At 34.6% G+C, this 21369-nt stretch overlaps 5 protein-coding genes across 6 annotated transcripts; 3 read left to right on the forward strand and 2 right to left on the reverse strand.

Moving 5' to 3' along the window:
* Positions 1 to 111: 111 nt before the first annotated feature.
* On the forward strand, positions 112 to 4281 carry LOC116339057. Its single transcript, XM_031764678.1, has 4 exons — positions 112 to 477; positions 583 to 901; positions 968 to 1172; positions 1239 to 4281. Exons 1-4 carry the CDS (start codon positions 295 to 297, stop codon positions 4129 to 4131), a joined length of 3600 nt encoding a protein of 1199 aa, XP_031620538.1. The 5' UTR covers positions 112 to 294; the 3' UTR covers positions 4132 to 4281.
* Positions 4282 to 4308: 27 nt separating this feature from the next.
* On the reverse strand, positions 4309 to 6867 carry LOC116339058 (ubiquitin-like domain-containing CTD phosphatase 1). Of its 2 annotated transcripts, XM_031764680.1 has the most exons (5): positions 6812 to 6867; positions 6508 to 6682; positions 6350 to 6437; positions 6052 to 6239; positions 4309 to 5093 (listed from the first exon to the last, which is right to left on the reverse strand). In XM_031764680.1, the coding sequence occupies exons 2-5, from the start codon at positions 6583 to 6585 to the stop codon at positions 4479 to 4481; spliced, it is 969 nt and encodes a 322-aa protein (XP_031620540.1). In that variant the 5' UTR covers positions 6586 to 6682; positions 6812 to 6867; the 3' UTR covers positions 4309 to 4478. The 2 variants fall into 2 exon arrangements, with proteins under 2 accessions (XP_031620540.1, XP_031620539.1); XM_031764679.1 differs by having other exon boundaries at positions 6508 to 6832.
* Positions 6868 to 7048: 181 nt separating this feature from the next.
* On the forward strand, positions 7049 to 10042 carry LOC116339059. Its single transcript, XM_031764681.1, has 6 exons — positions 7049 to 7325; positions 7856 to 8029; positions 8667 to 9041; positions 9158 to 9426; positions 9492 to 9713; positions 9788 to 10042. The coding sequence occupies exons 1-6, from the start codon at positions 7292 to 7294 to the stop codon at positions 9839 to 9841; spliced, it is 1128 nt and encodes a 375-aa protein (XP_031620541.1). The 5' UTR covers positions 7049 to 7291; the 3' UTR covers positions 9842 to 10042.
* A 708-nt stretch (positions 10043 to 10750) lies between these two features.
* Positions 10751 to 13140, forward strand: LOC116339103 (zinc finger protein 664-like). The gene is made up of 7 exons (XM_031764768.1): positions 10751 to 10917; positions 11287 to 11793; positions 11862 to 11973; positions 12033 to 12116; positions 12186 to 12218; positions 12291 to 12458; positions 12541 to 13140. The coding sequence occupies exons 2-7, from the start codon at positions 11419 to 11421 to the stop codon at positions 12990 to 12992; spliced, it is 1224 nt and encodes a 407-aa protein (XP_031620628.1). The 5' UTR covers positions 10751 to 10917; positions 11287 to 11418; the 3' UTR covers positions 12993 to 13140.
* Positions 13141 to 14645: 1505 nt separating this feature from the next.
* Positions 14646 to 21140, reverse strand: LOC116339157 (ubiquitin carboxyl-terminal hydrolase 36). The gene is made up of 5 exons (XM_031764864.1): positions 20384 to 21140; positions 19796 to 20146; positions 17889 to 18122; positions 15642 to 17788; positions 14646 to 15522 (listed from the first exon to the last, which is right to left on the reverse strand). Exons 1-5 carry the CDS (start codon positions 20427 to 20429, stop codon positions 15190 to 15192), a joined length of 3111 nt encoding a protein of 1036 aa, XP_031620724.1. The 5' UTR covers positions 20430 to 21140; the 3' UTR covers positions 14646 to 15189.
* Between the last annotated feature and the right edge of the window lie 229 nt (positions 21141 to 21369).

Below are 21369 nucleotides of genomic sequence, written 5' to 3' on the forward strand. Positions count from 1 at the left end.
TCGCCATCATATCCAAATCATATTTTTTGACAATTCGCATCTGCTAGAATTGGAAAAGTGTTTACTGTAAATGTAAACTGTCAAACCGACATCATTCTCATTTATTATTATTAAAAAAAAACTAGAAGCGAGACTGTAACATACACTCGTTTTTTTTGGTTTGGAAACAAAACCCGAAATCTCTGTCATATCAATGTAAACCGATAAAAAAAGCACAAACATGAAATTTGTCCAATTGTAAAGTAAACCAATTTAATTTCTCTGTTTAATAATATTGATATCGGTGTGTGCAAAATGCAACGTTTTGCAATCAAAATTGATAAGTCGGTGAAGGCACGACTAAAAAATTTGTGTCGTTTATGTGGAATTGATAATCCAAATCAAATTGATATTCTCAATGCAGCCGAATGGATTGACTTGACCATTGACGGTGAGGTGACATTAAGCCGAAAAATTGCCGATTGTGTTGGCATACAGGTATGATACTCTATTTATGCAATTCAACGCAGTTAAATATGAATCATAACTGATGATAATAAATTACACCATGTACATCGAATTTTGTACCTTGACTATGCGCAGGTTATGAAGAACGATCGAATGCCGCAACGTATTTGTGCATTGTGCGTAGATAAAATCAATGATTTCTATGAATTTCGAGAAATGTGCGAGGCGACCAATGTTCAAACACGAAAATTACTCAACTTGCCCGATCCAGCAAAAGCAAAGCCCCCGAAAAAGGTCACAATCAAAACGGACGATGATGAAGCAGTTGAGAGCATTTTTGGTATTGTTGATACGGATGTTAAAACAAAAGCGGAACCAGTACAAAAAACCGCAAAGAAATCGAAAAGAACATCAGGTGCAGCAGCGACGACAACAAGTGAAAATCGCTTCAAAGGTATGACCAAGTAAATTTTTCTTCTACTTTATTTTTTTAAACTTGTATATAACTGGATAACCATAGGGATGACCAAACGTGAAATAGAAATAACATTGGAACTTGAACGAATCAAACAAGAGGAAGAAGAAGAAGAAAAGAAGATTGCAACGGGTCGTACGAAAAACGGTAAGAAAAAGAAAACCAAGGCATCAGCGACTGATTTACTCGCACCCAAAGAACCAAATCAACGTGAACGCAAACGAGAAATTGAACAAAAGCGTAAAGAAATGTAAGTGTTGACAATTTGAATTATTGAGTGGCAAATATTCATGGTGATTTGTTTCTGTTTTCGCAGGAAACGAAAGGCCGAAACAAAAACAAAACCGCCGATTAACAAAAAGAAGATAAAAAAGGAGCCGGGCATATCGTGTTTGGTATGCGAAGAACGTTTTGAAAAAAATTCATTCCGTGATGCACACATGCTTGCAAGCCATCGTCCAATGACATCCGAATACGGTTGTTCCAGTTGTCTCGAACAATTCATCACCGTTGCCGAATATAACTCACATCACGAATGGCACTCAATGTTCCATGTTCCACATAAATGTGTGATGTGCAGTGCAACATTTGAAAAGCTTATCACATTTCAACGCCATGTTTCGGCATGCATTCATCCATCGTATGCAACGATGACAGCATTCTCAAATAGTATTAATTGTGAATTGTGTAACGAAGAATTCGAAACACAAAATTTATATGATTGGCATAATTGTTTCATTGGATCGAATTCACCATGTCCAAAATGTCATCGAGTTTTTATTAAGAAAAATATTTTAATGAAGCATTTTTTTAAATGCACCGGACCCGGTCCTGTTCCAATTGAAATAGTTCCGAAAAAGGCTGGCCCCAAATCAAAGAAACAAAAACCATCAAAAACTGACACACAACCGCAAAATAGTTTCAAATTAGAACCGGAAACCATAATTGAAACAGCCGACGATGCTTACGATAATGTTGACGAAGATATGGATAATAGTTATATGGACACACATTTTGGAGATAGTGACAACGAATTTGATGGACAGTATAATGACAGTATTATGACAACATTACCGATAAATGAACAAGGACCAAGTACACCGAGCTGCTCGAAGGCGAGAAAAAGTACGACATGCACAAGTTTGGGTTCGAACACACAAATACGTACAAATTTAAATCAACCACTGCTTGAATGTCGTGTTAAATTGGAACCACTTGATATGAACGCCTTTAGTACATCATCCATTTCAATAAATGAACCAACCATAGAAGAAGAAGGCGATAAACAGCAACCATCTAAACTACCAACACCTTCACCACCGCCATCACTGACTGTTCCGCCACTGGTGATCTCACGGCCAATGGTGCCTCCACTCACAATTCGCATTAAAAAAGAGGTGATACGACCCGGTTACGGTGATGAATTCGATGCAAATTTGGCACGAAACATAAAAGAGGAACGTGTTGATGAATCGTATGAGTTGGCTAGTACTTCACGCGCAACGCACAAGATTAGTCAAAAGAAATCAAAACATCGTGACAAAGAGAAGAAATTATATAAAAAACCAGCATTGTTGGCAATTAAAATAAAACAAGAACGAATGGAACAAGAGGAAACTGACAATTTCTATCCGGATTATTCAATGCCAACAAACGATTTCAACGACACAATGCCAACGAATCAATCAACATTTGAAACAAATCCATTGCCAATTATCACACAAATTCATAGCGTACTTGAACCGCCAACAATTAATCCATTGGCATATGCAGCACCACAACCAAATCCATTTGCAACCATTTCAACAACAAATAGCATACCATTTCGACCGATTCGCATTAAATGCGAACCGAAGACACCACCGCCAATTGATGCTGGTGATAATTTTATTGACACCCCCACACCGTTGACAAATACAACATCGCTTACCGATTGCATGATACCCATTCAAAATATTAAAAAAGAAATCCACACTGAAAACGAACCGAATGAAGAAGCCGCTGATAATAGTGTATGTGATAATACAAATACTTCATTACATGAATTTGACAATTTGAATCTCCAAACGAATATAATCGATAATGTAGCAGCTGTGACAATCGAACAAGAAAATCAAACGGAAAATGTGACAGAGGCCGAAAACTGTTCTATCCAAACTGTTGATGCCATTAACGATTCCAATGAATTAACTTCAAATGACCATAATGTTGATTCAGAGACCATTCAACCGGTTTCGAATGATACAAATTTCACAACTAACGAACAATTATCTGAATCAATTGACGAGACAAACTCAATGCAACCGCCAAATGAGATTGAAAACCAATTGGCAGCGGATCCCAATCAAATATTAGCTCAAACGGATCCACAAATTCAAGATAAAATTTCGTCTCCAATGGAACAAATTCACCCACAAATTGAAAACTCCGAAAATGAGTCGGGTCAATTTCAATCTTTACACGAAATTGTACCGCCGTCAAATCCTTGCGAAACGGTATCCCCGTTAAATGAAGTTCCTGCAAATCATAGCAATGATGTCACAAATAATGAAATTTATGAAAATGAAATCGCCGAACTAGAAAATGTTGTGGCAAACGAAAGTGATTATGCAAATATCCACGACACATGCCAACAATCGACCGATATAATTGAAGTGAATGCAGAACTTGAAAGCATTTCGAATGCCAAAACGAATGATGACGAGAATGTCATAAAACTAATTGGCAACGACGATAACTTGGACGTGGTTGTTAACAACGAAAATATCTCACCAATTGATTTCAATGACAACGATGACAGTTTGAATTTTATCGAACAATTGGTGCACGAGGAAGCCAGTAAAATAATTCCACAAATTGATGATATAACTGAAAATATTCCAGTTGATTCGTCCAACATGCAGTTCGATGCCTGCCAGTTTGTTGGTGGTTCATCTCAGCTTGTCACCGATAATGCTGACACTTTGGCTGCAATTGATGATGAAACGAATGCTGATGAATCGATTATCAATTCTACAACCAATGATACTTTTGTCACTCTAACCGATATACCAGATGGTTTGGTGGCCACACCTGAAATTGATTACAACGATTTTTTGCCCGAAATTGCCGCCACACAATCTGATTCGACCAAAGGCGATGTAGCCACTTCAATGCAGCCCATCAATGAATCTGAACCAACAACTGCAAATGCTGAATTACCAATTTAAATGAACAAACCACACATCAAAAATGAAAGCCTACATTTTCAAAGCTACAAAATGACTTAAATTTCATCCTCTAGGAATACACATTTTATAAATATAAAGAAAATCAACACAGTTGACATAAATAAAACATAATATACGGATGATTTAAAATCGTTTTGTTTTTTCGTTCATTTCACAGATCATTTCTTTTATTTTTATTTTTTTCTGATAATAATAATAATACGGAACGCTTGTAGTTTAAATGTTAATACATTGTTTTGTGCTTGTCGCAGAAATAGAGAGAGGGAATAACATTTTAATTGAAGCCTGAAAGCATTCGGTAATGTATGTTTGGAATTATGTTGTGCTTAAGATGATTTTGGATTATATTTTTCCCATTTGCGATGTGATAGCTGTGTAAAATCATCACAATGAGTGGCAATGTCTTTCAAGTATTTCGTTAGCTTGACCAGTTCGTTATCCTTTTGGCGATTGAGATGTGCTTGCCGATATGCACGAATCTTCAAACCCGACTGTGGATTCATTAGAAAATTTCGCCGTATGTCATCGAACATGATGGTATTTTTCGCCGAATACTGTTTATATTTGCCCCATATAAGACCAAGCGGTTTAACGTCCAGCGCTCCCAATTCGCTATGATACACACTGATCATGGCCGAGCTACACAAATAAAATAGGATTTTATAATTTGGATTTGTGGCGACGCCAAGCATTTGCATTTTTTCGATGATCCATCGCATGCCGGTGGCCGACCATATAACAATGTCATAATCCTCATAAGCTGATGTTAAAAATTCATGTAAATATGGTCGCATCAATTCGGCTGCCGATTGAGCGCAGGAACGGTGATCAAACAATGTATAATCTATGTCTAGCACTAGTAAACGCTTCGATTCACGTGGCGGATTCAATTCTTGGATTTTATACGAACGAACACGTTTTTCCACTTTCGCCAAATACATCTGGAAATGAAAGAGAAGTTAAAATCATTTTTAATTTATCGTAAATTATATTCAAACATTTCGCGGTTGTGACAAATATTCCCCATTCGCTCTATGAATGTGTATGTATGTGTGTGTGTGTGTTTGTGTGTATGTGTTGAAATACACGTCTTTGTTCGCAGCGAAATGTCACTTTGACATATATATCAACATGAATTGTAGTTTTATGCACAGTTGTTATCAATTATTTATATGATTCCATTGCGACTTGAAATTGCACAAGAAAAAAAAAATCCCGGAAATTGACAATTTTAAAATACCATTTTCCCAACACATTTCGGTTTGTTGAGTAATTCTTTTGGAAAATCTATATTAAAAAATTATGAATAAAATTATCTAACTGGTTTTATAATTGCATTGTTTCAGTATTCGAAACGAAAATGGTTTGCATTCCATGTTTCATTGTTCCAGTGCTGTTGTTCGTTTGGCATCGTTTCATTCAACCGTATGTATTGCGGTATTGGAATCCATGGGCAAAAAAAGATGCCGATGGTAATGTAATTGGTAAACCGGAAGATACAAAATTCCCAATCGATTGTTCAGGCGGAACGTGTGTATTCAATCGAAAGAATAAAACCGAGGTCACCGATGGTGAAACATCAATTAATCCACATACAATCAGCACCGAAGACAAAAAAGATAAATAAATCAAATTGTATATTTGGTTTTGCATGGACTGGTTTGGGATTTTAATTCAAATAATTGAATGTGTTGTTTTATGACCAATCATTGTATTATTGTTAGAATAGATATTAAGTCTGGTATTAATTGTGACGATAATTGCTTTTCGATGAATAAATAAATTAATATACCTCATAAAAACGGCATCGGTTTCTTTTTAGCATAAGAAATATTTGTCACAAATTAAACAATGACAACCCACACCTGTTTGGGCTAAGTAAATAAAAAAAAGACAAACCTCCATTTTGTGGAAATTGTATGAGGTACGTTCTTCGTTGTCATCATCAAAGTCATCGATGACATCGCGATTATCGATTGTGTTCTGTACATCCTGAATATCAGCCTCAAGGGATCCAACCATCATCAGTTTGAAATTCGTTTTTAATTCTAATGCGCTTAACCGTAATTCATCGGTCGCAAATTTACCTGCGGACAGAAAATTTCGCAATAAAAAAAGAAAAAAAGCCATTAGTGTGTCATTTTTGCGCTTGTTTTCTATGTTTTTGTTGTTTTTTCTGACCGATAATCATAAATACCTTTGTATTTGAGATTGAGTAATTTCTGTCGTTCAGGTTTCACATTTGTGAGCTTGGCAATTTCATGCTTGAGCACCGCTACAGTTTCCTGCATAAAGTAAGAGACATCAAGCATTCGTTAATCATACATTCATTCTATCAAACGACAATTAAATCACCTGATCGCTGAGATCCGTTATCGGAAATTCCTTTCCATTCCATTTGACAATAATCGATACATCTTTGAGTGTGCTCATTTTTACTTCAATTGCCCACACGAAACGTTGGAATTTCTCGCCTTATTAATCTATATTATTAATTTATGATTTTAATTGTTTTTCCACATTCACCAAACTACGGATGACAAAAAAAAAATACAAAAACAAATGAGAACGAAAACTAAAACTCAAAGTTGAACAAAAGAGAGAAGGAATAGTTTGAAATAAAATCGTGGAAAACGAAAAAACGAATGCAATCGGAAACCTAAACTAGCTCATTGCAGATAAACTTTCATTGTTATGATATTTTTGAGGTTATGTATGTGGCATATCAACTGAAAGCCACCACAATAAATACCATCACACACACATACACAAACAACACACGCTCATACAAGCAAATGCGATTCTCGCGGAGCCGTACGAGCATACATACGTGAGCGCCAGATTAGCAGGGGAAATGTGTAAAATGGAGAATCATTCAGTGGTGAACATTTAAATGTTATTGTAATGCAACACTTGCTTCCAGTCGTATTCGAACACTTAATATTTAAAACTCGACAAACGAAGGTTGTGCCGGTCCTGATCTCATAAAGAAAGAAAGGAAAAAAAACCCAACAAGAAGATAAATAAAAACCTATTTTCGGCTGCTTGTAATTCGTATTCGATTGTGCAGTACGTGTGAAGTAAATTTTTTGCACCGTTTCTGTTTTGTTTTCAATATTCTCGTCCCTTTGAATTAAAAATGACAAACAAACCAAAAGTTCTAATTCTTGGAGGTAACGTACAAAAAAAAAACATATTTTTTCTTCTCCCTTTTTTGCGAATTTGCTTTTCGTTTGTATAGTTATCGAGTTTTATATGCCTAAATTCCTTGATTTTATGTCTACACAACAAGTTAATCAAGTGTGAATAGCGTCTAGAGAGAAAAAAATGGGGAGAAAAGTGTAGATGAAAGAGAAGAGAAGAAGATAATTATTTAATTACGTTTAACAGCGCTAGGTTGTGTATTTTCCTTTTTAATGGCATTTTCACAGTATTTTCTCATTTAAATGTGAATAAAAAAAGAACTTGTTCCTGAAGTATTTCCTCTCTTCTCGCATTAGGATTTGTTTTGCTTCTTTGGGCATGCATTCGTTTGTTCGTGCGGTTAAACGTATTTTTCTTCGCTTTTGTTTTTCATGTCATATTGCTTTGCAATCAGATAAAAGCGGTTTCCGTTCTTTGTACACACACTTGATTCTTATCAGGCATCTTCCTTAGTGAATTGTGTTCATTCTCACGTTCATTTCTTTGCGCTCATTAACAGGTTGCGGATTTATTGGACGACATTTGGTTTCGTATTTGATAAACAACGGCCTAGTGTCGCTTGTACGTGTTGTTGATAAAACACCGCCACTCTTGGCATGGCTAAACAATCAACACATGGCTGCGTTCAACGATAACGCTGTCGAATTTTGCAGTGCAAATCTAATTAATCAAGGTCAGTGTCACATCGCTATATGAATTAATTCGATACATACATAAGTAAACAGAATGTGACGCAACTACTTGCTGCCGTTTTTTGTTTGGTTTTTGTGGTGCGTATGCAAAGCTTACGTTAATATTTTGCATAATAATAATCACACGCTTCGCTCACACATCAACATGACAAAAACATTGAAAATTTTTTGCATTCAAAATTCAATAGTTAATTATATATATTTAGCGATAAATTCGATTCGTGTGACTCATTCGGTGTATCCGTTCCAACTGGTTTCCACTTTGATTGTTATCTAATGAAATTTATGGTTGAGAGCGTGAGAGTCATCTTGCATTAGTCATACGAATTTGTTTTTTCTTTTTTCAATTTCACATCAGTGCATGTGACTATTTTTGCGGTTATCAGTTGGATTTTTTTTTTCTATCATTATAATGATATATCAACTCGTTTAGAGTTAAATCTCCAAAATATGTAAAAAATATAAATGCGAAAATTGTCAAAAATTCCGATATGGAGAATAAACTGCAAAAGGAAAACTGTATTCAAATTGGAATTCCGACTTATATGGAATCAGTTTTCTGATCATGTTCACCTTTAATTTTTAATTCAGCTTTAAATTTGTGTGTTTTTTCAATAGCATCGTGTAAGAATGCATTTAAACCACCGAATGACTGTGATTATCCATATTGGGATTATGTATTTAATTGTGCGGCTGAAACGCGTCTAGGCAAAAGTGATGGAATCTATCAGGAAGGCATTTACAAATTGAGTTTAAACTGTATAAATGAGGCGATTGAACAGAATGTGCATCGATATATTGAATTCAGTTCAGGTAATATGCTGTCGAGTGAGAAAAAACCGATCAAAGAGGATTGCGAAAAGAAACCGTGGTCAAAAGTTGCACAACAAAAGCAACGCGTTGAAGACGAGCTTGACAATCGTAGCAATGATTTAAACTATACCATTTTACGTTTGCCATTAGTTTACGGAACCGGCGATCACAAAGGATTAGGTACGTTATTAATATTTTCATTTTTGGTCAAAACAAAACAAAAAATCAAAAGAATAAAATGCATAAATGGTGATAATGATGGGGGTGTATGTGATTTGGTTTTGACATTTTTGTAGCTACTCGATTGGTTATAGCTGCATTATACAAGCATATGAACGAAACGATGAAACTTTTATGGAATGAATCGATGAAAATGAATACGGTGCATGTTGATGATGTTGTTGCGGCTGCATTTGCATTGGCTCAAAATCCGTTGGCAAATAAACAGTGCTACAATATTGTTGACGATTCGCAATCGACGCAAGGAAGCATTTCAAAAATTTTGGCAAACATTTTTAACATTAAAGTCGATTATTGGGGCGAAGGAATTTCAAATTTTTCGAAGGTAAAACAAAAAAAAAAAGACAATTTGAATGGGACGGATTCACATTGATGCATTTTGTTTTTCAGTTGAAAATTCCAACATCGGTTATTGTTGAAGAAATCAATGACAAGCATATGGCGCCATGGGCTGACATTTGTCTGAGAGATAAATGCGAAAATACACCACTATCGCCGTTCATGGATGGCGAGCTAATACAACATTGCCATTTGAATTTATCCAATGAAAAATTGAAAGCGACCGGCTATCGACTCAAAGTACCGATTCTCACACAAGAAAGCATAGAAGAAGTGAGTATCCAGTTTTTTTTTTATCTCGTCTTGTTTTTTTTGGTTTGTTAAATGTTTTATTCCGTTTTTTTAAGATCGCCAACGATTTTGCCAAACAAAAACTTTTACCAACATCACTTTTGTACTGAGACTGATACAATTTTTATCTCACATTTAGCTCACTTTTATTGATATTATTAATATATAAATACGCCACGTGTTTGACTATAAAAACATTGAATTTGTATATAATTTGAAAAGTGCCTAAAATTTGATGAATATTATTGACAGAAAACTCAATTTATGAGCTCTTTGGATTTTAATTGCAAATAAAGTATTTTAAGAAATCATACAATCGACTTTTATTTAAAAAAAGTTTGTTTTTTTTTTGCTGATTTGTAACCAAATTTATCGATGATAAATTCGGTGTGGTGATGTATCAGGATTTTGGCTTCTGAGTAGAAATACAAATGTCGGCTCTAGGAGAATCTCTGACAATTCCTCAGAGCATATCAAAGAATTGTTAAGGTATTTCCACTTCTTTTAACGTCATTCACTCTCATCAATCGATAACCGCCCATTTTAATCTATCACAGATTCAAACTGTAACCAAAACCTATTGATACGTTCGATAACAGGTTATTTGAATACAAAACATTGCTACAATACAAACTCCACAAATTATCATAACAACTTTTCATCCAGTTCAATGACAACCGCTGTCCAAATTCCATTTCGCCGAAAACATATGCTCTAACTTCGCTACACCGCGTCAATGAAATCAGTATCAATCATTACCATTGGTCAATGAATTAATTTTAAGTTTTCAAAATTATTTTCTTCGAAAATGATTCCAAGTCACACCAAAAAAGAGTTGCTTCAAAATATAAAAAAAAAAAATTGTGAAAAATCAAAAGAAATAAGAATCTGACATAGAATGTGCTGACCTCTATATTAGGCAACGTAGTGTTGTGTGTTTGTTGTGCGGCGAATTGTAATTTGGCGAATGTCATTAAAAGCAACATTTCGCCATCATATACATAGATATCATATATACACATAGTGGATTTTTGATTCTCATATTTTTTCGAATCGAATTTTTGAGTTGAACGAAAATAAAAATTGGTTTAAAATTGAATTTCGTTACAATTAAAATGAAATAATGTATTGACGATTGGTGTTGAGAATATTCTCATTCGATTCAACACTGATAAAATCATTGCTGGTATGTGAGAAAACAAGTGCAAATGCAACCAAGCCCAGATCATAAACGAAAAACCCATTAAATTTAATGTTTATTACTGTGCTTTGTTGGATACACTTCAATTCTGAATTGAATTTGGTCTCTGTTTCGGCAAACGAAATTGCAATTTTATTCGATGCAATTGGAAAAATCGGAGAGCAAAATTTTTTTGTTTGTTAAAATCGATGAAATGTCCATAAAACAAATTGATTGTTTTGATATGCATTCAGATGAATTGACCTATGCATGATGTTGCACGTGAATTATACCGTTTCAAATTTTTTGAATTTTATTGATTTTGGCTAACCTTATTTGCTGATGTGCATTTTGTTATTTATTCTAATTTATCAGATTTATTGATTAAAATCGATGGTGCAAGTGAATAAATCAAATACCGATGCTGCTCGACTCCGTTTCCATTTATCATTGTGATATTTTATTCGATTCAAGGCATACATTGTTTATCAAAATTCACCTAAAATCATGCAAAATACCAAAAGCAATAACAGTGGCAATGAATCGGATGGTACGATGAATCAATCGTCGCATTCAATGGTGGAACGCCCATTTTTCTATTTGCCACAATTTACACAACCGGTTCCGGTGCAAGTACAGATGCAATTACCAAATATTGTACAACCACGGAATATGCCATCGGCAGCGGTGAATGCAAATCGAAGGTGCGACATTTGTAATAAAGTCTTCTCAACGCCCGGCAATTGTAGCATACACAAGAAAAAACATACGGCCGACAATGAAAAGGTGCAATGCGATGATTGCGGCAAAAATTTCTCAACACCCGGCAATCTAGCCATTCATAAACGGATACACACCGGCGAAAAAGCCGTTCGATGTGATGTAAGCTCTTTAAAATGGAATAAATATTTAAATATCTACAAATTGATGGATTTAAATCTTTTGAATAGGTTTGTGACAAAGAATTTTTACACAGTGGCAATTTAACGGTTCATAAACGAATTCATTCGGGTGAAAAATGCGTAAAATGCAATGTATGCGGTAAAACATTTTCTCATAGTGGTATGTATTAAGTAATTGTTCCTCAGACAACATTACATTGACGATTCAATACATTACAGGAAATTTGACGATTCACATGAGAAAGCATACATTTGAAAAGCCATATAAATGCACACAGTGCGACAAAAGTTTCAGTCATAGCGGTAAAAGCCATTCGCACAAATTCTGTCATCGAATTAATTTTAATCATTTTCATTTGTTCGTTTGTTTAGGCAATCTAAATATTCATATGAGAAAACATACCGGTAAGACTAAAATGCAAAGCCAACAGAAATAGTACGAGAGGCATTATTATGAGAATTTTTGTTTTTGTTTAGGTGAAAAACCGTTCCGTTGCGAAGTGTGCCAAAAAACATTTTCCTATTCTGGCGGTCTGACCATCCATATGCGAATACACACCGGGGAGAAACCGTACAAATGCACCGTGTGTTCAAAAGAATTTTCACATTCAGGAAATCTGACCATCCACATGCGAAAGCATACTGGTCAGTCAACATTTTTATTTTGATTTTTGATCAATTTTCAATCTTGAGCGATATTTTCATTGTTGATTTTTATTTTCCACAGGTGAAAAGCCATTCAAATGTGACCTCTGTAATAAAGAATTCAGTCACTCAGGCAATTTAACAATACATATGATAAAGCATGTAGATGAAAAATCATCAAAATCGGATCAAAATAATTTTGATATGCAAACAACGAAGAATGTATCACAACTGCCTCAACCACAACAACATCAATCAGCTCAACCATCGCCCCATCAATCGGTTGATCATGCATTCAATCCGAATAACAGTGAACCGTTTCAAAATCAAAATTTCGAAACGTCCAACCTTTATAAAACTGATACATTCAAAACGGAAATCTATCGCAACGAAGTGCTGAAAACAGAATTTTATAATAAAGAACTGGCGCAGGCGACAATGTTATATCATCGTGATTTAAATCAACCCGAAAATTTTTCCAGTCAGTTAATTAGGTTTACTCAAGAAAAATATCCGAATAATACAAAGTTTTAAACGAACAGGACGAAAGAAAAAGCAAACATAAAAGCAAACACAAACATTTTTCCATTTCTCTAGATTATAAGTGAATGAAAACTGTACGTTTAAGATGAACCGAAATCGCACAGATCAAATACACTCAAAATAAAATATTAGAGTTTAAGGTGTCTTTTTTCTTTCTTTATTTTGTATAAAGATTTAATGGAATTATTAATTTTTTTTATGTTTCATCTCGCATTCAAAATTCAATTAATTTTGCAAATAAAATAAATTCAAAGCTGCCCCAATTCTAAAATCCAATCAATTCGGCCATATATGTATATTTAATTCAATTAAATTATATAGAAGAAAAAAAATCAGTCATCGACGTTAAGTCAAAAATGCTTGTTCTGTACATTCATTAGTTCTTTTTTTTTGTTAGAGACATATTGATCGATGAAAAAAATAAAGAAGAATTAAAAAAACTACAAATTATACTCAACTAATTTGAAAATGAATTCAACTAAATTAGTCGAATGAAATTTTTATTTTGTGAATGCATTATTGTTGCCTGAATTTTGTTCATTAAAGGCCATAATTAGTTTGCATGCAAGCGACTTGCAAGGTTGATGAAATTAGAGAGGACTTTCTACTACTGAAACGAGATGGCAAGACAAAAATTGAAATAAAAATGAATATTGAATCAGAAAAAAATTGACCATTCTTACCGTTTTTATTCTATTTTTCGTGTGTGTGTGTGTGTGTGTGTTTCAGGAAATTATATTCGACACGCAAATCAATCAATCATTCCACCGTAAATAATCAAAAATCAAATTGAAATTGTCCGATTGATTTCATTGTAATAAAATTCATGTGTTTATTTGTATATAGGTAATAGCTTTCTTGGATTTGGCAGTTTTTACCGGCAATCCAGTTTATATTTTCATTTATTTATTTATTTTTAGTTTAATTTAAGTTATTATTATAATTATTATTGTTGTATTTGAACGTCTAAAAATTGATATTTACATATAAATTTACGAAAAAAATGTGCAAGTAACGAAAAAAAAGGGAAAAAACGAACTAAATTTAATCATTGTTTCATTAATGCTCCTGTTTCACTATCATCTCCTTTTAATATGTTTATGATTAATTAGAAGGCAATGCTTAAGATAAATATTGTTATTTATGTAAATTATGCTTTTCCATTCTAAACAAAAAAAAATTCATTCCGATTCATTTTTTGTTTTGCAATAAATGCTTTTTTAACGCTATATTTGAACATTTCGTATAGGTCCCGGCAAGACAGATGCATATATATACAATTAAATATATATATTCTCGTTGTGCTTGCCAGAGGAGAAGAGTGTTTATCAGTGTCGCCCGTATAAAATATATCAATAATGTATGTAATATTAATCCGCTTAATTTGAATTTGTAATTTATCCTAATTACTTGTTCATTTTGTAATTTGCTTCATTTTTTGTTTATTCGCTAATTTTGTAATGAACAGTTTTTTCTTGTATAATTTGTTATTTTAAATATTTACAATAGTCTGGCTTTGAAATCAAACCATTTAAAAAAAATATAATCGATAAATTAAAATTTAAAAACATAAAAACGGTTTTTTGAGAGGAGAAGAAGAATGAAATGGAAAAAATAATAATAATCATAGTAATTTGTAATTTGTCTTCTTTTAATGAAAATGTTGGTTTATTTGAATGTTACGGTAAAATATGTTTTTTTTTTAATTTCATTTTGTCTAGAAGTATTCGTCATACCGTAGAAATTCTTGTACCTTATGATTTCTTTAATTACATTGATTAGTTTGTTTGTATGTGTGTATGAGTTTGTTTGTGTGTGAAACTTTGCTAATCGAATAAACTAAATGCAATTGTCGGGGACATATAATTGAAATGCATCGGTCTATCTAACTAAATTGGGTATATTTATCATTCTGTGGTAATTTCTTCGTTTTTCTTCTTTCTTCTTCTTCTTATTATTTGTTTCGCAAGACTTAGAATTCAACAAATCATTGTTACGATCGGCATTTTGAAAATGAATTGATGTTCTCTTCGCTTCTTTGCGTAAAAAAAATCTATGTTGTGTTTTCTTCTCTCTTTCTTTCTCTCTCTCTCTCTCTCTCTCTCTCTCGCTCTCTGTCTATCTATCTAATAATAGCAGTCACTCACTGGCCAATGCTGTAGTGGGACGGGTAAAAGGAAACGGGTACTTATTTGTTTTGTTGTCGATTGAAATTGTGTTGTCTGTAACCATTTCCAAAATGACGATTGCCATTGTTTCCATTTCGATTGTGTTTATGGAATTTATGTTTTGGATTTTGTCGGTATGTTTGTGGTTTAAATGGTCGTGCCGTTGGATTATTACCGTTCGAAACAGTCCATTGATTTCGTTGATTTTGATGCTCTTGGAATGGATTGTAGCCAGGATTGTCACGGCCAAATACCAATTTTGAACCTAATTTCTTCTTATGTCCGCGATCCATTTCGGCATCGCCGGCATTCAATGTTTGACGCTTCAATTCTTCATTCTTATCTTCATCCACCTAGCATATAAAAGAACGTAATGTAAGAAAAAGAGAAGAAAAAAACAAACGCATCGTTGCATAAGAAATCATAATTTTTTTTTTCGATCTATAAAGGTATAATTCAGTTCGATTCTTACCTCTTTTTCCATTGTACTTTTTTGACCGTTCCACGATGACACCGAAGCACCGTATCCACGATGGCTGAATTTCATGAGTTTGTGTGTGGTTTCGTTTCCATGCCATTCGTTCGGTCGTTTATTTGAATTAACTGTAGAGGCGGCCGTTTTAACAACCATATTACTATCACTTTCACGTCGATTGCACAACAGTTTTGCTCCGTTTGATAGCCCATGATTTTGAACAACGATTCTGGCTGGTGACGGTGTTTTTGATTGTGATCGTTCAACGGAATTTTTGAGAAACGATGATACGACTGGTGGTGTATTTATTGTTGTCACTGTGAAAGTTCCAGCTTTCGTTTTGACTTCGGGCGGCGATTCGGGGCCACTGTCATATTCTGAGTCATCGTACGGAACCAAACGTTTCGATGTGAATTTATTGGTACCATTTACAAGCAAAACTGGCGTTGAATTTATCGATTTGAGCGTATTTTTTGTGTTCTTTTTCACAATTGAACCATTTTTATCCGCATCATCGTCATCATCCGATGAGTTGGTGTCCGTTTCATTGCCATTCGATCGGCCTGCTTTGCCATTTGTATAAGTCTGCGGTTTGGACGTACCATTTGCAAGTGGTCGTGCCTTAAATGTATTGCTATCTAAGTGTTTATCGCTATGATTGGTGGTTTCATTCGTTTCCAATTTCGGCATGCTAGGCAGTGTTTCTTTGTGTGTACGCCAATTACTATCAGATTTTACCGATAATGAAAATTTATTTTGTCGATTTTTATTATCGTTGTGGTCATCACCATTAAAATCAACATTATCAATGTCATCGTCTTCGTCTGTCCAATCGCCGCTGCCGCCGCTGCCACCCTTGCTATTCGAATTGGAACTGTGCAGGTATCCATTGTTTTGTACATAATTGCTATTGGCAGACGTTTCGGTGTTGTGATCATCGGAACCGTTTTTATGCTCCGAACCGTGATTGGTATGATTGGTAACATATCTAGCACCATTGCTTGTCAATTTAGTGTATGGGCTATTATATTCAATTTTCTTATGATTATTTGTGGTGGTTTTATTATTTGATGAAATTGACTCATTCATTGTATTATCATTGGCGTATGAGGTATGTGAACTGTCTGAATTGGTTTCTGTGTTCAATTTGCTTGGAAGCATCGGTCCAATGAATGGTTTTGTTGTTGTATTGCTACTGCCACTTGTCACTGTTGTCGTTATATTATTTCTTGACGTTGATGTTTCTTTTGTGTCAATAAAAGTGCGTGAAATTCGTTCGTCGTTTGCATTCAATCGATTGCTATCGGCGAGCGTGCCGAGCGTATAGCCTTTGTCGCCATTTGTATCGAGCTCATAGAATATGATGTAGGCATTTGTGTTCAACACATTTGATACGGGAATTTGACGAACATAACTATCATCAAATTGATAATAGCTGCCGGTTTCGGTTAGACCGATTGCTGTATAATGGCCACAATGTTGTGATGCACCCAAATGTGTAACCATTGATACTAAACGATAATGAAGTGTTTCGTTGGAATTTTTTCGCGATGAATACTTTGAAAAATTCAAATGTTGCCGAATTGCAATGTGTTTGTTAAGCTTATTGCCAACAATTGAGAAACGTTTCAACTGTATGCACAACGATATTGGTGCTCGTTCCAGTGAAAATTGTTTTGTTGCCGATACTTTTTTCTTGCACGCTTCACATTTATAGCCCATATCTTCTAAACGTTCACGTGCAAAATATAAATCTAATGCTTCTTCTAATGTATTTGCTTTTCGTATGTCCAATAGTAAATCTTCGAAATGTTGAAATGTAACCGATTCGTGGCCACACGATAAACATCGTACGGATGTCTTGAGGTAGCCGCCCAATATTTGATTGATTGGCGTCGTCTCTTTACTGTATTGATCTAATTGTGAACTTTTTTGAATTCGTGACAGATACGCTTTTTCCATTGCTTCCATTAAATAGCGCAGAAATTCATGCGCATCCTCCTGTTGACCTAGTACAAGATGCTTACATACTATTCTTAATTTGCTATAGACCAAATACGGTTTAATTGCCGAGCCATTGCTCTGTTGTGAAGTCATCAACGTTTTCGACATTGCACATATGATGCATCCACCCTGAACTCCAGCTAAAACATTTCGAGAAACAAAAAAAATGTACAAATATTTATTTAATTTACAAATGGTGACACTTTGTTTTCTTGAAATCACAAATTAAATTATACTCACTTTTTTCTTCGCATGTTTCCCGATGCATATAGTCGGACATAAGCCAATTGGCAAATGCAGGCACATGAAATAATGCTTGCAATGTTGAATTTAAGTAACAAGTGTTACCAACATTTATCATACCAGCTCCTGGCGCCCATTTTCGATCCGTACCCTTCCATCCGATTTTAACCTTTTCACGTGAATATAAAATATGTTTTGGTGTTGGTAATTCGGCTCCCTTTTTATCGGTAGCTGAAAATATTTCACATAAATAATGACAAAACACATAAATTGCATGGAATCAACTCAATTGCATTGCACAAAATAAATGGGTAATGGCAATCGATTTTTTTCTAACAAGCATATAGTGGCTAGTATGCGTACATAGAAAATAACATGACAACCGCATTTCATATGATAAAAGCTCCAAAATTACAAATTTCGCTGCTCTCGTATTTCATTCATTTCTCTTTTTCATTGGATTCAATGAGACGAACCGAAATAAAAATGACGACGATGACGACGACGTCGTCAACAACAACAGAGAATAAACGAAGAACGTTCGATGTACTCTGGAAAAACGATATGTGACGGTGCTCCGGTGCATACAGAGAATTGCGGGAGAGAGAGAGAGAGAGAGAGAGAGAGAGAGAGAGAGAGAGAGAGAAACCAAACGCAATTATACATACAACAAGTGAACCGAATACATTATACAAGTTTTGTGCATACAATTCGTACACAATATCACTCGTCGGCACCGAATGAAAAGCCGAATGAAAACCAGCAATCACATAAAAGACACTCGAATAAGTTAACATTCACTTTGACAATAATATATAAAGACGCGTTCCGTCACACCACTATCATTCACACAGTGATGTATACATGCATACTTGGTTTGTGTGCACTTCTTGGTCTTGGTGCAAGGGGCGAATCAGAGAAAAAAAAGCAAAACCACCGAAAAAAAACGTGTACGATTTAATGCAATTTTGCTATCTTCTCACCAAAAATTTCATCTCAATTACTCACTTTGTGTGGCCGACTCTGCATTGCTAATGCCACTGATATGAGATGACAATTTTTAATTTACTTGAATCGTCATTGAGATTTGGTTGTAGTTGGTTTAGGAAAAAAGAAGAAAACAAAACTGAATTGCCACGATAAATTTACTACGAAAAAAATTTACAGTTAAGTTGACAAAAATGTCAATGGATTCTGCGATATGACCATACATAACCCCTTGTTTCAATGGTTCACATTCGATAAATGAAAATTACTAACACCAACGCCGCATTTTGCCGTATGCGTGCTCAAACGAATCATTTCGAATGCAAAAAAAAAAAAACAACAACAACTAACCAACCAACCAGCAAACAGCAGCAGCAGCAACAACAACAACAATTAATTACAAAATGCTTAAACACAGAAAATTGACATGAAATCTGTTCTCGTGAGCAATTTCACTATATCTGATAAATGTCAGATTCTTACAAATGAATGAAAGAAGAGAAAAAAAACTACTAATCAAATTAACAGCGCACAATATCACGACATTAATCGTTCTGAAAAAGCATTGAGAAAACAGACCGAGATAAATATTGCGCGAAGAAAATCATATACCTTCATAATGGCAAAAACACGAAGGAATTATCAAAACAATCGCACACTGTTTCTATAACATGGCGGAAAAGACAAGTCATAATATACAAACGAATGAGAATACAAGAGAGCACCGCACACACAAACACGATATTTTAAAGCAACAAAAAAAAAACAGATGCGAATATTTCATATGAAACGAGAAAAACTAGCGAGCGATATAGGCAACATTTCTGCATTTAAATAAAAGTGGAATGAAAAATAAGAAAAAAAACAGCGAAAAATGTTGTCTGGATGATGATTTGTGTGACCGAATGGCAAATTACCTGTTCCATTGCTGGATTTATCTGTGGCAGATCCATTGACCAGAATTTTACCATTGGTGGCACTTGAACCATTTGATGTGATTGTTGACGATGCATTAGATCCGGACGACGATGATTGTGGTTTCAACACAATATATTTTGATTTAAGATCTTGGACGGGATTATTGAAATTGTTCACTTCCTCATAGTCGACGGGTGAGATTAATGCTAGTTTTGATGATGCGACCAATTGATTTTGAAGGCTATTTGGATCGCCAGACAATGAATTTAGCCCGTTATGTGTTCCATTATTCAAAGATGCCGACAATGTGTTTCGAATTGCCGACGAAACGTCACCGTCCGTCTGTTTATCTGCGATTGACGAAGAAGAAAAAAAATTTCTGATGAAGTTGATTTTCCAATGAACAATGATTTGTTTGTGTTATTGACTTTTAATGCATGCACACACAGATAGAGAAACGACAACTGTAAGCCATGCCGATTCCTTTCGTTCATGACTTGGTTCCGTTTCGGATTTTTAACTCAACATTTTTTTTTTCTTTTCGGACGTAATAAATTGCGCGCACACACAAAGTAAACAAAAATTACCTTTCATATAACAGACCAGCGATACGGTTGGCATTTTAGGTCCCATTAATTCACGTGAAAATGCACTGTATATCGAATACTATTTACACAATTCAATTTGGCCACTTTTATTCGCTTACACTCGCAATGGGAACAAAAAAACAAAAATGAACAACGATTCTTCTTTTATGATCGAATGCCAACTAAAAATTGTGTTTTTCGTTGATTTTCTTTATTTATTTTGTGTATACAAAATTAGACGCGCGCGTTTGTGAGCAAGGTAGGAAAAAAAGAGAAAGAACGAATGATTATAGTAGACAACGACGACGGATTTATAAATCGAGTAAACGCAGTAAAAAAATGCTGTATGAATGTTGGAAATTCCGAGTTCGCCGAATTCAAAATTATAAAAATTATAAACTCTCTCTCCTCCTCACACGCAAACAAACACAAATCGATGCAATGTTTCAATTTGAAAATTGATCGCTGCTTTCAGTCAGCTATTGCGAGAATTTTTTATTATTTTGGCCGCATATTTAAGACTGTTCTTAAACTTCAATCGGTTATTGTGTGTGGAAAACCAACCAAAGAGCACAATGTGTTCACTTAAATGCTTAACACGTTCCAGAGTTACTTATATATTTATTTTCTATTTGGTGAGCGCAAAAAAAAATTGTAATGTTGCTGCTTTGCAATAAAATTATCTACCACATGCAGATGAAAGAGAAAACACTCGCACGATGTTGATAAGTTGAGGTTACTTGGTACTACACCACTTTAGCTGCTTTCGGGTGCTTTTACAAAAAAAAAAAAAAATATTGTGTAGACTTTGTGAGTGTGTTTCGCTATGCTGTTGTTGTTGTTGTATTGGCGAATTCGCACCATCTAAAGTCTCCATTTGATGTTTTCGGTATTGCTCGATGTTGGCGCTATTTTATTGACCATTGAAATCAATACAATTCGAGGCGAACCAAATCGACGTAAATGTCGTATTTTTTGTTTTATTT

Source organism: Contarinia nasturtii, unplaced genomic scaffold, assembly GCF_009176525.2.
Source record: "Contarinia nasturtii isolate CC-2019 unplaced genomic scaffold, AAFC_CNas_1.1 Cnas_scaffold_493, whole genome shotgun sequence".
NCBI classification, from domain to species: domain Eukaryota; kingdom Metazoa; phylum Arthropoda; class Insecta; order Diptera; family Cecidomyiidae; genus Contarinia; species Contarinia nasturtii.